The sequence below is a fragment of the Chlorocebus sabaeus genome, chromosome 11 (assembly GCF_047675955.1).
Source record: "Chlorocebus sabaeus isolate Y175 chromosome 11, mChlSab1.0.hap1, whole genome shotgun sequence".
NCBI lineage: Eukaryota > Metazoa > Chordata > Mammalia > Primates > Cercopithecidae > Chlorocebus > Chlorocebus sabaeus.
This window is the reverse complement of record NC_132914.1, coordinates 103,503,046-103,521,355: the sequence shown is the minus strand read 5'-3', so window position 1 is coordinate 103,521,355 and position 18,310 is coordinate 103,503,046. Positions and strand designations below refer to the sequence as shown.

General features: G+C 43.2%; 1 protein-coding gene across 12 annotated transcripts in view; it reads right to left on the bottom strand.

Moving 5' to 3' along the window:
* Positions 1-16,163, bottom strand: part of TCP11L2 (t-complex 11 like 2) — a 45,680-nt gene extending 29,517 nt beyond the window's left edge. The window contains exons 1-7 of one of the 12 annotated variants that reach the window (XM_008004524.3): positions 14,519-14,668; positions 13,226-13,372; positions 10,029-10,117; positions 8,311-8,457; positions 8,022-8,232; positions 4,819-4,954; positions 1,150-1,270 (exon numbers count right to left, since the gene is read on the bottom strand). In XM_008004524.3, the coding sequence (XP_008002715.3) occupies positions 1,150-1,270; positions 4,819-4,954; positions 8,022-8,178 (414 nt within the window). In that variant the 5' untranslated portion in view covers positions 8,179-8,232; positions 8,311-8,457; positions 10,029-10,117; positions 13,226-13,372; positions 14,519-14,668. The other 11 variants (XM_008004523.3, XM_037996590.2, XM_008004520.3 and 8 more) reach the window with 11 other exon arrangements.
* Positions 16,164-18,310: the final 2,147 nt, after the last annotated feature.

The following is an 18,310-nucleotide window of genomic DNA, read 5'->3' as shown; positions in this document are numbered from 1 at the left end:
TGGCTCAGTTCAAGTCCCTCTCTATCCCTCAAAGCTGTGTGACCCTGCATGAGTCAGAAAACTTGTTTTTTTAAATAAATAAGAATAACAGGAGCAACTACTGCACAGCATTCTGATAAGAAATGAACAATGTAGTACAAGTGCCTTGTAAATGTTGGCTAGCATTACAACTGTCACCTCATTTAGTTCTTATGACTACCCTAGAAGTACTCAGGAGAGACTTAAAGAGAGAACCTATCACTAAACCAGGACAACAATCTAACTCTAGAGTCTCTACCCTTTAGCATCACCCTAAGCTGTGTCCACAGCACTATTTTCCCAGCCTTCACTCTACTCCAGGAGACGCGGGGGGGAAGCCTTGTCAGTGAACTCGATCCTTTTTTGAAAAAGAGTGGCCAGTACTAAAGGACATACAACAATCTTTGGGGGAAAAAAAACTGCTATACTTTCAATATTTGTGTTTTCCTCTGTCCCCAAATTCGTATGTTGAAACCCAATCCCAAATGGAATGCTATTAGAAGGTGGGGCCTTTGGGAGGTGATTAAGTCATAAGGGTAAGGTCCATATGAATGGAACTGTACCCTTATAAAAGAGACCCTAGGCTGGGCGTGGTGGCTCACGCCTGTAATGCCAGCACTTTGGGAGGCCAAGGCGGGCAAATCATGAAGTCAGGAGATCAAGACCATCCTGGTTAACACAGTGAAACCCCGTCTCTACTGAAAATATAAAAAAATTAGCCAGGTGTGGTGGCACACACCTATAGTCCCAGATACTCGGGAGGCTGAGGCAGGAGAATCACTTGAACCTGGGAGGCAGAGGTTGCAGTGAGCCGAGATTGTGCCACCGCACCCCAGCCTGGGCAACAGAGTGAGACTCCGTCTCTAAACAAAACAACAACAAAAAGACCCTAAAGAGCTTCTCTGCACTTTCTGCCATGTGAGGACACAGCAAGAAGGCACCATCTATGAATCAGGGAGTGAGCCCTCACCAGATGCCAAATCTGCTGGTGCTTTGATCTTGGACTTCCCAGCCTCCAGTACTGTGAGAAGTAAATTTCTACTGTTTACAAGCCACCCAGGCTATGCCAGTCTGTTATGGCAGCCCACCCAGAGCAAGACGCTAACTGACACAGACAACACAGCAACTTGCCTCTCTGATTTCTTCAAACAGTTTGATGGCATGTTCAAACTCAGGAGGGTCAGCATTTAGTTCTGAATCCAAGACGTCCCAGAAGGCCTGGTGAACAATGTGCTTCACTTGACCAGCCAAACTATGGCAATAAAATGAATTGTTTTTTAAAATAAGCATCATTTTTTCCTGATTATAAAAGAAATATCCTCATTGTAGAAATCTTATAAAATGTAAAAAAAAAACAAAACAAAACAGAATTGTCCTTAATCCCATTATTAATCTTTTAATATTTTTCTTGTTGAATGCATTATTTTAACATAGCTAAGCGCATATATGCAAAATATATACTTTTCATTTAACATTCTGTCCTGTTTCCCCTAGACCTTGAAAATGCTTTCAATAACTTCATAACATTCTGTCCTAAAGAGATTTCATAATTTATGTAGCTACCCTTCTATTCAGATCTTTAGACTTGTTCTACATTTTTGGGATGAGATAGCAAAGTTGCTCTTCCTCACCAGCTGAAATTTCATGGCATGGAATAGAACAGATTGGCCCCAAGGGCACATGCATTTGAATGCCTGCCAACTTCAGCTTAGGTGTCCCATTTAAAGTTAGCCAGACCAAACTGCCGAAATAGAAGCCTTCTGAGGAAGAGCTCACAATAGAATAAGTGGCCACCTTGCTTCACCCCTTATGTCAATCCCTTAAAATAGGTGCACATTAAAATACACATTCCTACCTCACTCCTATACCATTTAGCAACAGCTTTTAGAAAACCACATCCCTCCACTGTAATTACTGACGAGGCTGTTTTCCTACAGAGCTATATACCTTTCCCAAGCAGAGGCCATAAGACCTTCATGTAGGTACTTACCATTGTGCCTAGCACAGTGCCTGATATATAATGAGTGCTTGACAAATGCATGGTGAATGAATTCATAATTTGATAATTATATCTCTTTTTTTTTTTTTTTTGAGATGGAGTCTCACTCTGTCACCCAGGCTGGAGTGCAGTGGCGCAATCTCAGCTTACTGCGGCCTCTGCCTCCCAGGTCCAACTGATTCTCATGCCTTAGCCTCCCAAGTAGCTGGGATTACAGGTGTGCACCACCACACCCAGCTAATTCTTGTATTTTTAGTAGAGACAGGGTTTCACCACATTGGGCAGGCTGGTCTTGAACTCCTGATCTCAGGTGATCTGCCCGCCTCAGCCTCCCAAAGTGCTGGGATTACAGGTATGAGCCACCACGCCCACATAAAACTTTAATAAACAAAGGCAATGTGTCCTAACTCTGTACTTTGTTTCCCTTGCTCATATTTTCTAGCCATGACAGAAACTGAAGGTAAGAGAGATTAATATTTTTCATAGTATCAAAGTATTTATGCACAAGGCACTTTTATGCTAGTGAGCATGCATTTGAAGTGAGTAGTGTAGCCCCCACCTTATTCTTGGGAAGCATGAGGTTCAGGTATGGTCTCAGCAAAGCCAGGATTCAAACCCCAGGGTCTGTCTGAGCCTAAAGTGCCTTCACTATGGCCTGTACTTGCCACTTTTGAATTTAAAGTACAGATATGCCCTGTCTTTTGCTTTACTTCATACAAAATACAAATTTTAACTTTAAAATGAGACTCCACCTCAAAAAAACATTCATTTGTATTAGTCAATAAATGTTTATTGAACATCTAATATCTGGGAAAAGAACATTCAAAAAGGAGAAGTCAGAGGAACAAAGTTTCTGAGACAAGATCCAGAGGTTGGTGAACCCTGAGGTCAGAAAGGAAGCCAGCGTGGCTGAAGCACAGCAAGCAGGAAAGATAGCACTGAGACAGGGTCAGGGGAGTAGGGCCATCCAGGCCATACGGAAACACTTAGATTTTTAGTCTCTGAGTAACTGAAAACCATTGAAGGGTTTCTGGCAAAGAAATAATCTAATATAGCTTATTCTTTAAAAAGATCATTAAGGCTACTGTGTGGATATGGAAGATGAACTGTGGGGGGCTAAGAATGGAGACAGGGCAACCTGTTAGGACTGAAAGGGTCCAGGCCAGAGATGATGGTGGCCTAGCCTAGGGTTGTAGCAGTAGAGCTGGTATCAAGGGTCATGGAGAAATGCCGTCACCAAAGGAAAACAAACAGATATGCCCACGATAGATGGCAAGCTTAAAAAATGTTCATATTATATGAACAACATCCCCAGGAGGACTATGATCTACTTTTTAAAGAAGAAAAATTATTACATTGACTTCCTTTACTTTTCCTGCTTTAAAACAAATGAAAAAGTTCTGAATGGGATCAAATATTCTCAGTTGTCTTAACTGATCGAATGCCTCAGGATTTATAATTGATACTGCGAGGCTGAAAATTCAATCCATGAACCAACTTTGCTTCTAAAGATGATTGATCTGTAAAAATAGTCTCAAGCCTCTTCTCCTCTTTGTCCCAGGAAACCTGTAAGCCACTGACTCCAAAAAGGCTGAAGTAGGATCCAAAGGGGTGGCTCCAACTAGAGGTCCGAGGGCGAGGTTAACCAGGAAGTACCTCTTGCAGCTGTGACTCCCATCTCCAGACATTTCTGGATTGCCTACTTTTAGCACTTTGACCGTTCAGGTGCATTTATTTATTCTTCAGAACCTGAATATCAGTTTTCAATAAATCAATCTGCAAATATTTCTTGAGCCTCTACTGTATGTCCGGCACTATGCTAGACAATAAGGATACAGCAACAAACAATACAGACATAGCTCCTCCATAAATGATGCATTTCAATCAAGTGGGGAAGATGGACATCAAACAAAATTATAAGACCTCTTAACAAAAGGGAGGCAGCAAGGGCTACAGGTGTCTCTAGCAAAGGGATTAATTATAGTCTAGGGAGTTCAGGAATGTCAGAAAAAGTTTCCCTCAGGAAATGACATATAAACTAAGTTCTAAAGATTATGGGTAATATGTATCCTAGGGGAAATTTTTTTTTTTTTTTTTTTTTTTTTTGAGATGGAGTCTCACTCTGTCGCCCAGGCTGTGGTGCAGTGGTGTGATCTCGGCTCACTGAAACCTCCAACTCCTGGGTTCATGCAATTCTCCTGCCTCAGCCTCCCAAGTAGCTGGGATTACAGATGCCCCGCCACCATGCCCAGCTAATTTTTGTATTTTTAGTAGAGATGAGGTTTCACCATGTTGGCCAGGCTGGTCAAAAACAGGAATTTTTTTTTTTTTTTTTTTTTTTTTTGAGACAGGGTCTTGCTGTGTCACCCAGGCTGAGTGTAGCGGCATAATGAGAGCTTACTGCAGTCCCTAAACTCCTGGGCTCAAATGATCTTCTTGACTTATTCTCTTGGGTAGCTGTAATTACAGGCTCAAGCCACCATGCCGGATAATATTATTATTTTTACTTTTTGTAGAGATGGGGTCTTGCTTTGGTGCCCAGGCCAGTCTCAAACTCCTGGCTTCAAGGAATCCTCCCGCCTCCACCTCCCACAGTGCTGGGTTTACAGGTGTGAGCTACCACACCCAGCCAGAATTTTTTAAAAACAAGTATAAGAACCTTGTTAGAGAACTAAATGTTTACCCCGAGGATATTATACAAGAACTTCCAGGAATCAGTGTATGTCTCTCTCTCTCTCTCTCACACACACACACACACAATCTTCAGCACAGTTTATGTATAACAAATGTCCCCAGGTTACCTGTTTTCTGGGAGGGCCTCTTGTTTCAATTGAAAATTCTCATTTACAGCAATCTCATGAGCAAGAGTCAAGTTTGATAAGTTCCTTGTTGCAGCCATCACTTCGTCAAATGTTACAACTCTTGGAGGGCTTGTTGCTGAAAGGAAAAAAAAAGCCAGTTAATGTTGTGGAAGAAAAGTTGTCATCCAACGAAGCCTCCTGATGCAGATAAGGTTTAATTTATGAGAACGTATAGACTTCAGAGTTTTATAAGTAAGGAGACTATATATTAAAATAGGTGAATTCCCTCACTTAATAAAGGCTTCAAAAATTTAAGAACTCCTTCAATAGCTTCAGTTACCATATTTGATAACATTGTCTCAAATATTTCTGAGACCATCTTATTAATATAGGCCCATTATAAGTTACTTTCAAAAATTAAATTACCAGGCCGGGCGCAGTGGCTCATGCCTGTAATCCCAGCACTTTGGGAGGCTATGGCTGGCGGATCGTGAGGTCAGGAGATCGAGACCATCCTGGCTAACATGGTAAAACCCCATCTCCACTAAAAATAGAAAAAAATTAGCTGGGCGTGGTGGTGGGTGCCTGTAGTTCCAGCTACTCGGGAGGCTGAGGCAGGAGAATGGCGTGAACCCAGGAGGCGGAGCTTGCAGTAAGCCGAGACTGCGCCACTGCACCCCAGCCTGGGCGACAGAGTGAGACTCTGTCTCAAAAAAAATTACCTCATTTTTAGTGCCCATTGAAACCTGCACTTACATGTATTATATAGGAAATTGATAAAATTATTTTTATTCTATAATTCAGAAGTCTCATTAAGTAGACTCAGTATGAAATAACTGATTTTTAGAACTATAATATTTATTTATTTATTTATTTGAGATGCAGTCTCACTTTGTTGCCAGGCTGGAGTGCAGTGATGCAATCTCAGCTCACTGCAACCTCCACCTCCTGGGGTCAAGCGATTCTCCTGCCTCAGCCTCTCAAGTAGCTGGATTACAGGCACGTGTCACCACGCCTGGCTAATTTTTGTATTTTTATTAGAGATGGTGTTTTGCCATGTTGGCCAGGCTGGTCTCGAACTCCTGACCTCAGATGATTCGCCTGCCTTGGCCAAAGTGCTGGAATTACAGGTGTGAGCCACCGCGCCTGGCCAAAAACTGTAATTTTTAAATGTATAGGCGGTATAGTATAAATGCTCAGGTTCACTCCAAGTTTTGCCAATTGGTATTTATCACTGGATTTCACTGAGGCATAGCCTTCCTCCTCACAGGGTTGGCCTGAGGTGACTGAATGAGATAATTTAAGAAAATAGTAAGAACTCAATAAATTTACATAATTAAAAGTAAAATAGAATAAATCTGAGAAGCCGGATATTGTACTTCTCAGTAGGAAGTAGTAAATGAAGAATTTGAGTTATTTCTAAAGATTATACTAAGAAACTATTCTAATAAATTATGTCTTTTTAAAATCACTGTTGGAAATCTTAGCTTCTTTTAATTAAAATCATAATGTCAAACAACAGCAGTGACAGGAAATATTTTACTACCTATTATTTTTTCTCAAGATGGAGTCTTGCTGTGTCACCCAGGCTGGAGTGCAATGGTGCAATCTTAACTCACTGCAATCTCTACCTCCCAGGTTCAAGTGATTCTTCTGCCTCAGCCTCCCGAGTAGCTGGGACTAGAGGTGCATGCCACCATGCTCAGCTTATTTTTGTATTTTTAGTAGAGATGGGGTTTTATTTACCATGTTGGCCAGGTGGTCTTGAACTCCTGACCTCAGGTGATTCGCCTGCCTCAGCCACTCAAAGTGCTGGGATTACAGGTGTGAGTCACTGCGCCTGGCTACCTAATTTTTAGGAAATGAGGAGGAGGATCAGGGAAAGAGGAGGAAGAAAAGAAAGGTGATGCACAGAATTGGTAAAACCCTTCTTCAGGATGTCTAGGTACCCCGGTGTCAGATGTGCCAACCCCACATACAGTACAAAGAGTGAGAAAACGCACAGAAACCTGGGGTGGCTGCTGTTAATTTCTTTTGCCAGGTCTGACGCAAGATTCTCCTTAAAAATGTCTATATACTTTGGTCCAATAATCCAGTGATATCCAAAAGACTTTCCAGAAAGGCTTCATGAACTAAGATGTTCATAAAGCACTATTTGTAACAGCAAAAAAAAAAGGAAACTAACTAAATGTCCAATGATGAATCAATGGTTAAGTTTACCGTATATTCACTTGAGGAAGTAATAGGTATTCGTAAAACCAATGTTTCAAAAACATGTAATCACGAGTAAACGTTTTGGTTATAATACTAAGCAAGAAGAGTCCACACATATATACACACATATGTCTATGTGAAGGATAAAGATACGGCAAAGCACTGCCTGCTGTCGTCTTTGGGTGATATCATAGGCAATGTTTTCTTTTCTCTATTCTTACGTATTTTCTAAGTTTTAAAAAATAAAAATGTAAAAATTTAAAATACAAATGAGGCAATTTGTAAGAAGTGGACAGTTCAGCATATTAAACATTAGTTGCTTTTTCCTGCATTTGCTTTGCCAGTTAAAGGTGTTATACTTACTAAATGAAGCGCCAATTAAAAAAAAAGCCAAACACATCTGCTTTACACGTCTCTAGTTTCTACACCCAAAAACGGAAAAAAGATATCTCCTTTTGCTGTGACCTCTCTTTTAACTCTTTCTCACACCCCTAATGTAGTAATTCTCCTCGTGGGTACCTTCCTGGGGTGATTTGCACAATATTTTTTGAAATCAACATGAAACCCTTTAGATTATTTCACTTCCTTCCTGACCTTTCAATGAAGACCAGTTTCCTTCAGTGTAAATCAGGAATACTCAGAAAAGACCAATTTGAATTTATCCTTGAGCGGGGATCTAAGAAGTAATCTCAAGGAATAGATTTCTGCCATTTGGGGAAAAGACAGACGAGGTTGAAGTCCTGCTTTATCGTCAGACCGAAGCAGATCGGAGGCAGTGATCAAAATAAAAATCAGCAGGTTGTAAACTTTAGTGGCTATTGATTTCTGAGAATGTGTCCAGGAAAGCTGCAGTGCCTCTGCAGCGCTATTCTGGGGCATCTAGAAAGGAGGGGAAATCTGTTGCTCTCAGGCATTTCTGAGTTTTCAAATCCAACACATATCTAGAAGTAGCCCCGCCACCCTCAACCCCTGCTCCCCCATTGACTCACAAGCAGGAGAGCTGGATTTGCTGGAGGAGTCACTTGTAAAGCTCTGCCTGGAGCACTCATAGTCACTGAGCGAAGCCATGCTTTCGGAAAACCGGGAAGAATCAGAGTCGCTTGGCTGGTCCTCTCCCACACACTGCTTCTCGCCATTGAAGGGCATTTTGGGTCACTTAAGTGTGGGTAAAAAGGTAGCACCTGCACAGACAAACAGACCCTGCATCAATGTTCTAGTTTGCTTTCTCTCTTTGCCAACATTTGATGTCCCACTGATGGCATTTCTTGCAAATGCTACCTTCTCCAGGAAGCCTTGCTTTTAGCCAAAGTGAATAGCACTCCTCTTGGGATGTCTGCAGCACATCTCCTGCATCTCCGGGTGAGTACTTAGTTCCTTGTATATTAGTCCCTTGTTATTTTCTTCCCATGGCTACTTCTGAATCTCCTTAATAAAGCAGAGATTATGTCTTGTCCACGACCAGTGCCAAGTATATGACAAGTATTCATTCAGTGTCAGCTAAATCAGAATCCCCGAATCTCATTTGATAAGCTTCAACCAGAACATTTGCAAGCTGATATCACGACACGTTAACCAGCCTGGTACTGCCAAAGCCCAAGTCCTAGAGCAGAGAATTTACTGCTTAAGCCTATCTTGTTAGATTTAAGCGTCAAAATTCCCAGTTCCCTGTCATGCTCTTATTTGAATATCTTAAAGTTTGTTTCCACTTTAAGTCATCTTTTTTTTCCCCAGTTATTCCCCTGTAATATAACAACTGTGCTATGCATGCTCTGCTCTTAATTTTTCTCTACTACAGTTGCCTCAAATGAGCTCTGGCTGCTTTTCCAAGTGAAAGTGAGTAAGAGCTTCCAGCCATGAGAATTTATGAACTAGCTTAATAGTTTTAACTGTCCATTTCATTTTTCTACTTTAGCTGGATAGCACATTTGGTTTCTTAATTGTATTTAACAAGGCAGAAAAGTGCAAAGATTAAAATAATTGGGAGTCAGGAGTCCAGGGTTTGTGACCTGAGTTCATCATTAATGTGCCGTGTGACTTTATGCACATTTTTCTGAGAGGTTGGGCCAGTTATAAGGTTTCCCTCAGCTAGGAATATAAGATGATCCAAACCCAGAGTTCCATGAGGCATCACTAGAAGTTCTGAGAAATTAAATGTGCTTATGCCAGGCATGCTTAATAATGTGTAACTATACTTGTAACTATACTTTCTTCCAGCAATTCACTGGAGGTGGAGTTCCTGACACTGGGGCTGCAATGGAAAATTTAAAGGCTTCAAAATGTTTAGAAACTCTTGTTTAGTGGGTATAGGCCTCCACATTACAACTGGGCCTTAGGGTATCCAAGCAGAAGCCTGTATTTGAAGCCAAAATGTCCATTATTACTCTATTAAAAAATTGTCTGTTTCCTCATACAGGCTTACTAAGAATACCTAATTCATAGGGTTGGTGTGAGATTTCAGGTACTCAATACATGCAGAGTGTTTGGAACAGTCACTGACACAGTAAACAGTATACAAATGTTTTCTATTATTTGCTTTTTTCTTGTTAATATCATTGCCTCAGGACTTAAACATTCTGGAGGGAAGAACAGTTTTAGGTCAGGATAACACCATGTTCTTCAACAGACAAACAAGGCTGGTAGTTCACATGGAACAGAACTCTTGGCACTTGTTTGACAGACAAAAGCCAAGAGTGAATGGCCCATCACTGTGTGAATGTTCTTCCGCGAGTTCCTTCATACCTGCTCTTACCTTTCTCGATCTTGAGTTTCCAAGTAAGTCACCTGGGGACAAAGCTACTCGATTCAAAAGGCACTGAGGATATTTAGACTGCTTTAAAAACTAATTTGGATTCTCCCTTAGACTGATGATCATGAAACCAGGCTGTTTCTTTAAGAAAGGTAATACTCCTTATGCAAACTTAGATCTACCTAACTTTTGACACTGCAACTCACAAGTAAATCAAACAACTTTTCAGAAACATCACATCTCATCATACCTGGAGAATTTAATCACTGGTCAAAGGTAAAATCAACAGAAAAGACTGAAGATGACTCCAAGCAAAGCCTCCAACACGATAGCAGGTCACTATTCAAAGAAAATGAAGTACTGTCATATTCGCATTTTTTGTTGTATTATTCTATTACTTTGTGATAATAAATACAATATTATGTCATTTCTTCTGAAACCAATCACTGGAATGCAGCAAGCATTCAAATATTTATTGTTGAATAAATGAATGGTAGTAAGACTACTGACATTCAAGAGGTGTGAATGGGTACAAGGACTTGAAGGGGCTAGTGCTGTATTTCACTATAGATAGAGAGGAGATTGGTTTTTAATTTGCTTGTGATTCCTCAGCTTGTGTCCAGCTTTACTTCCTTATTTCCTTTCTGCAGCAACTCTATCTGCAAATAGTTCTGCACTGGTTCAAGATTGCAAAGATACACTGATGATAATACACGTCACTGAAGTCGTTAAGAACATTGCCTCCGGAGCTAGGTGGACTGGGTTCTCAATCCTGGCTCCTCTTGATTATTTACTGACTAGAAACAGAGAACTTACCATTTGTAAAATGGGGACAATAATAGTATCCACCTTGTAGAAGTGTTGTGAAGATTAACTGAAATAGTATCTGTCAAGTTCTTAAGCTCCCAGTAAGTGCCTGATGGATGTCAACTATTATTTTATTCTTACAAAAGAAGTTACAAGTTCCGAAAATGTAATGTCATAAAAAACAAAGAAAGGTTGAGAATATGTTCCAGATGAAAAAAAAGAAGAAAAAAAAAAAAAACACTTGATAACTGAGTGCAATAGGTGATCCCAGAGTGGATCCAGTACTGAAGCAAAAATGCTGTAAAGGACAGTATCAGTCAATCAATAACACTGTTAACAATATTTGAATCTATTGTCTATTGTCCAATGTTAAATATACTGAAGTTGAAATGTACTGTGCTTTTCTATTTAGGAATAAAGGGCCACGACATAATACAACTTTTTCTCAAATGATTCAAATGAAAGAGAAAGAGAAAAAATAATAAAGCACATAGGGCAAAATGTTAATAGGTGCATCTGAGCAAAAGGCACACAGCACGGTATTCCTTGTATTATTCTCGCAACTTTATCTGTAAGTTTGAAAGTATTTCCACATGAAAGGTTAAAAGAGAAGATGATGGGCTGAACTGAAACTTCAAGATTCAAATTCAGAACAGTCCAACCTCTTGCAGTTTGGAAATTTTGATTGTGCCCACCGCTGTGATAGCTTAAATACCACTCTATTACAAGAACTCTTCTAGACAGTCAAACTTGTCCCGATGTCCTTCTTGAACAGTGCCTAAAGAATAAAACAGGAAATAGGCCAGAGTCCTCCAGAAGAGGCAAAACAGATAATCCTTTTTAAGAGTTCATCCCTAGGTGGGTTCCCTTTTCCTAAGTCTCTGGGCCATGGTTTACGACCCTCTGTGATCTTAACTCTGCCCATCTCATTCTGCAGTGCTCTCCCACTAACCCCTCATGATCTTCTTTGGGTTCCTCAGACATGCCAAACTTCCTATTTCAGGGCACTCACACCTGCTATTCTCTCCCCCTGAAATGTTCCTCTCCCTGATCTCCTTGTGGTTGGCTCCCTGTTGTCATTCAGATTTGAAATTTAATGTCACCAACTTCGAAGTAACCTTCCCTGATAGCTACACTCACTGCATCTAAATGAGCCAGCTAGAGCTTAGAACACTGCCTGGGCTAGAGCAGGAGCTCAATGAATATAGTTGCATGAACTAATTACGCCACACTCCTATTCATAAGACACTTTGAGTTTTCCTTCTTTTCTGCCTCACTCACATTACTCATATTCCCATTATGCAGTCACTTACAGTACTACACTTGTGTGCATATCTGTCTCCCACTAGATTTTAAGCTGCTGGTGGAAGCTGTGACTCTCCTCTCCAATTCCCAGTGCCTACTTCAATGCATTTGCAAGGCACCAAAAATTCAAACTAGCAAAGACCCACAGTTCCAGGAGCTTAAAGAAACTCACGTGTAGCAAATAATAACAATTACAGCTAACAGTCACTGAGTGCTTATTACTACCTCAATAATAAGCCATCAATAACTGCTCTATGATAAGTTCTTTATATATTTTATCTCCTTGAATCCTCATTATAACACTGTTCGCTAAGGTATCATTCCAATTTTATCATAAGATCCTGAGGCCCAGAGAGGTTGCATTACTTGCCCAGTGGTTCACGGCAGCGTAGAGGCACAACTCAAATCCAGGAAGCAGATCCCTGAAACCCATGCTCTCTACCACTCCAGGATGGCTGGAGAAAATTTGGTGTGCTGCTCATTCTTTCCACTTCCACTGCCAAATCGATCTACCCATCACCATGTGGACCCTTGCACACGTGGTAGCAAGCTGATCTTATCCTGGTATGGCTGCTCAAGTGCCATTCTGTGAAGGGCATGACTGAAGGAGTTCGTCACCCAAAACAATTCACCACCACCCCGCTACAGTGACAGAAAATCCTCTAGGAGGGAGCCATTCTTTATGCACCACAAAATCCCTAGTTAAACCCCACATGTTAGCAAAAAGGTTAACTGCTTACAGTCATAAACATTTTGGAGTGAAATATTCAGATTACCCAGCAGGGCCTTGAGGAATGGAACCCATTCAGTTAAGGTTAGCTCATGTAAAAAAGAAACTTCAAGAAACATCTAGTGGGTACCATCCTTTAAGACCAGATCAAGGTCAGATGCAAGGACAAGCCTTCGCATATGTGTAGTAAAGGGAAGGGAGTCAGAGGACTAAGTCTGGGCTCTGAAGAAAAAAGTTGCAGATGATATGAAAAATTTCCACCTTCTGCAAAATGCTGCTTTAGAATCAGTCTCAAATAGCAGTGCTAAAGTTATTCATCCACAGCAAAGCAAAAACCATAGAGCAGAATAAAGTTATTCATCCACAGCAAAGCAAAAATCATAGAGCAGAGGGATAGGGGCCTACACCATTCATCTAGACAATACTGGTCTTCATCAAGTTAGAACCAACAAAGAGCTAGATAAAAATCAACAAGCCAGTCACTGTCTACAAAGCAGATGTTCACGTTACACATGGCATTACAGCATCAGGGAGAAGGATTCCTAGGCACTTTTCATATTTGAAAGCACTCCTCCCACACTTGCTGGTCTGTTTTCTGTTAATACCTGTGCTTCCCCTTCTGGGGCCCTCAACCTCTCACAAAATGGCATTGAAGCTGCATCCACACATGACTGGGTGACTGGGTATCTTTGGTCCTGGGCCTCTTCAAATCAGGCAATTTCCACTGGCTGTCAGGGTGATGCATGAAATCCCTAGAGAAGAGAGGAAAAGGACCACAGAAGGGAGCCTCCTCAAGTGAGAACCACTGAGATAAACTCATTATCCGTTGGCAGGTAAGAAGAGCAAGGTCCCTGATTGGACTGGTGACCATGGGCGCTGAGACGCCCACTGGGGACAAGGACAACTTGTTCAGTTTCTTCACAGTTAAGGACAACCATCTAAGATTTTCCCAAACTGCCGTCATTTGAGTACCACTCTTTATGACTATTTCTACATCTCCCCCCTTACCTATGCTATAATTTACTAACCGTGTCTCTTCATCTTAGCTAGATTTTTGCATTTAAATGTATTTATTTTAAAAGGAAATTCTGTCATTGTGAAACTGCTTACTTAATGGAACAGATTTTCTTAATAGTAACGAAAACAAGTAACCATGTTCATCCATGTGCCACCTTAAATCATTGCTATTACCCCCACTGGTGCCACCTACAGTAGCAGCTTTGGGAAGCACAAGCAACCCCTGAGGGTTCAGCGTTCCAGCCCAGGCCCGATCGGCATTTCTCCACCTCTTCCCCTTAACCAAAGGTCCCGGCAAGGGGACGCAGCAGCAGTCTGCACGACCTCGCCCACGTCCTCTGGCCGCCCCTCCCCTCCAGCAGCACCACGTTTCCTGTCAAAACAAACCCTTGGGGGAGGGGACGGCGGAGGCAGAGCCGAGTGCCCGGGAAACCACGGCAACAAACTCCAAACACACGCGGCCAGGCCCGCCCGGCCTCTACCCTGGCTCAGTTCCCCACTCCAGCCCGGCCGAGGGGTGCGGGGGAAGGGGGTGCCCTGGGCCCCTGATGGCGGGATGCCGCTGGTACCTGTCCAGCAGGATTTAAACAGCGGCGAAGCGGCCTCCGGGGCCGGAAGTCTGTGTCCACCCCGACACGCGGGGCGGCCACTCGGTGCCCCGCTCCCCGCTCCCACGCGGGACGGCAGTTCGAGGTCAAACAAGGGGACGTGGAGTGGTGAGACAAGAAGTAGGAGACGAGCTTGATGGCCCCTGCCCCGCCGTCCCAGCATGGAGTTCCGAGATAGGGCGGAGGAGCCTTCGGGCTGCAGCAGTGTCCCCTCCGTTGGCCCCGGCCGGTCACCTCTGAGCCGGCAACGCCTTCCCCGTGAAGGATACGCACCGGCTCCAGCACGTAGACAAGAGGAGAACGGCGACGGAGTGATCCCGCGTGAGGGCTCTCTGGGCGTCCCCTCACCGAGCACAGCACTATCACCTCGAAAACTCACCAGTCCAACAACCCCCCCAACCCCAGCGTCCCCCCCCCGCGCAACGCGGTATTTAAAGGGCCCTGAGGGACTCTAGGGAGGCAGCCACGGCGCGGCCATCACAAAACCGGATAGCGGGGGGACGACGGCACGACGGGGAAAGGGGATCCAGGGCCCTTCAGGCTCCGATAGCCGAGCGCTCACAGACTGAACCTATTAGACAAACAGTCTTCGTCATGTTTAAACCAGAGAAGCCGAGGACAGCTCGGATGGGAGGGTGTTTCGGATGCGAGACGGCACGGTCTCCCCGCGCGGCAAGTGGTGCGGCCCGGGCTGCCGGGGGCGGGGAGAGAAGTGTTTACGGAACTGAGGGCGCCGAACCGACGGTAGCGCCGGGCGTTGGGGGCGGGGCTTGACGGGGCACTGGGGGCGGGGCCGAGCGGGGGTGCTGTGGTGGGGGGGCCGAGCAGGGGCTCTGGGGGCGGGGCGAAGCCGCCGGCCGAACCTCCAGCGGAGCGCGGAACGGATCACCTGGGCTTCCAGGCGCACCCGCGTGGACTGCACCGCGAGCTCCCAGCCGTGCGTGGAACATTGAGTGCCCGTACACCGCTGTCTAGACGGGGCGATCCAAACTGGGTGCCCACCACAACACTGTCCACACTTACAGAGACAACCCAACTAACAACGCTGCTGGTGAGCTTTCCCACGGATGTCAGCGACTAACCGCGTCATCTCCAGTTGCGTCTACACCTCCACATAAACACGGATTCAGATTTGCACCTGCACGGGACTGTTAGCTCCTGGGAGTCACGCCCATCCAGGCCCTCTGAAGACTTGGTGTGCGTGCAAAAGATAAAGCGTCTTACTTCCTCTGGGGATCTTGGCAGCACCTATCTCCCGGAGAAATTTCGACCTTGGTTAATGTAAATAACCAGTCCCAGGAGGGCTCTGTGCCGTCTGGCCTGCTGCTCCGCTCCTGCTGTGGGCGTGCTTGAGGGTGTAGAGAAACAAGCTTCCCCCAACTGCTCACATCAAAACCATGTCCTCTGCCAGGTGTAAATCGGTGCTGTATTACTTGGGAAATAGTTTCATGCAGAAACTACTTACATGAAGTTTGTATAGACTAAAGTATTTCTGTTTAGTGCCGAAATTATGTCTGGATTGTGGAGGCAAATTGGCCACCGCCGTTCAAAAACAACAACAGCAGCAGCAACAACAAACAACAGGCAACATTTTAAAGCAGGGTAGAAAGTCAGTTGTTTAGTGGTTACAACACAGACTACTCTATGGTTCCAATCCTGGCTCTGACATTCACTATGCATGAGATCGTGGTCTCTGGGGATAACAATGATAGCTATTTCATTGGGTTATTGTGAGGATAAAGTGAAATAAAGCTTGTGAAGTGCTTAGCTGGGTACACAATAAGCACTCAGTAAGTATTAGTTATTGAAACTATTTGGCAAACCACTGTGGCCAGACTTAGCTGGTGATCTGTATAAATTTGTATCTGTGCCTCCTTTTGCCACTTTCCTCTCTTCTCCTAAAATATACAACCTAATAATACAGGTTCAGAGATTAAATAGAAGGTGCTGTCCCCACTGGAGTTCTTCCCTACAAACATGCCCTTCTTTATGTCATTTGTTGGATAAATAATCAGGATGACAGAAGCCTCCAATTTCAATTCTTGCCAAATGACAGCCACCACACAACTGCCATCACCACCTTAAAAACTCCACAATAGAAAGATGAACACCCAAATCCCCCAAACTTCTGGTAACTCTGTGACAATGACCCATGGTGACATTACTTCCTTTGTTAGCTTTGTAAGGATTTAAGTATTGTTTTGTGCTATGACTTAAGTTGGAGCAGGTGACCATGAGTCAGGGTAGTTGTCTCTAATACCTGAGTGACCAGCTGCCTGACCCTAGGCATGACACTTCTTTTAAAGTTCAGATACATAGCTCTCAAAGCCACCAGGAAGCAGCTTTTGTCAAAGCAAGTTTCAACATGTGCTGGTGTACAAGCCTTAATGTGGAAGTGGTGGGGGTAACATCAGAGACCCAAGCTGAGATAAGAAATGATGCTGGAAATACTATCTTCTGTTACTTTAATGTTAAATAACTTGCTATCTGAAAACCCTTTGGTGAATTACCTGACCAACTGCCCTTGGCCTGACTTGTGTATAAAAGCACTTTGGGCCAGGTACGGTGGCTCAGGCCTGTAATCCAAGCACTTTGGGAGGCCGAGGCGGGTGGATCACAAGGTCAGGAGATGAACCATCCTGGCTAACATGGTGAAACCCCATCTCTACTAAAAATACAAAAAATTAGCTGGGCGTGGTGGCACGCGCCTGTAATCCCAGCTACTGTGGAGGCTGAGGCAGGAGAATTGCTTGAACCTGGGAGGTAGAGGTTGCAGTGAGCCAAGATCACGCCACTGCACTCCAGCCTGGGCGACAGTGCAAAACTCCATTTCAAAACAAAAACAACACTTTGAAAAAATGGAGTGCTATAAAATATAAAGCAGTTCCCTCAAAAATGAGCCTTGTATCACATTGTTGCTCAGAGGGCTCAGACAGTCATAACATAAAATCTTCCCTGCTCAGGTTATGTTCATGACTTTCTGAGAAAAAACAAACAGACAAACAAACAAACAAACAAAAATCCCAAAGTCTGAAAAGGCAACCTCTTTGGTAAGTAAAACAATTAGCATTTTATTTGAAGAAGACATATTATTACACGTAGTTTTTCTAACTTACCTTTTTTGAACCACTTGGAGAACTGACAGTAATAAGAGTTTATTTTCTCCCTATAAATTACACGGTAGACCAAATGTGGTCTATCACTCTTGGCAAAAGACCAAGGGCAGATAAAATTTTTGTTCGATGAAGAAATAGAAATACTCATTTTCTTTTTACACATCTGAAATCTGAGTTTTAAATTATAATAAATCATGGACAAAAATCCAAAAATGTACTTACAGTTGGATTTGCAACCTCTCAGCCTTATAACTTTTCTAGTGGAGTTGCATCTTGTACTTTAATGTAATGCAAATTTAGCTATACGGGACTCATCTGGGACAGAATATGAGGAACACAAGAGAATAACTGAAATACTTCCAGTGATCTTGTCCCCTATTTCTCTCCATGGGAGTTTGAGGCTTCTCTTCCTGTGTTGATCAGAGTTTCTGAGCTTCTCATTATGTTCCAAACTTCTTTCCCATGGCTGGTTTCATGGGCGTGCAGTCTGGGCAGTCGCACAAGGTCCCACCCTTGGAAGAGCCCTGTGCTTGGTTTAACACTTTGCTGGTGTTATGTTGAGATTCTTAATATTGTGCTTTTTGAAAGAGGGGCCTTGCATTTTCATTTTGCACTGGACCTGGCAAATTATGGAACTGGTCCTGATCTCCCCACACAGAATATGAGTCTAGTGGTTAAAGACACTTATTTTCCTGCCCCTAAGTGCCGATCAATTATTTCAACTAGTGCTCGGTCGAAGAAACTTATGTATGTTTCAATGCTGGAAGAAGAGAAATAGCCCCAAACAAAAAAAAAACAACAAAAATTTGGTGTATCCCAGGTCTTATGGCTCATTTAAAAATTTTCAAGAGTAATTTTCACTGCACTTTGACCTCATGGTCTTCCTTAAGAGCCTAATCCCTCATGTAAGATGTGAGTCCATTGTAACTGAAAAAAACAAAACAAAACA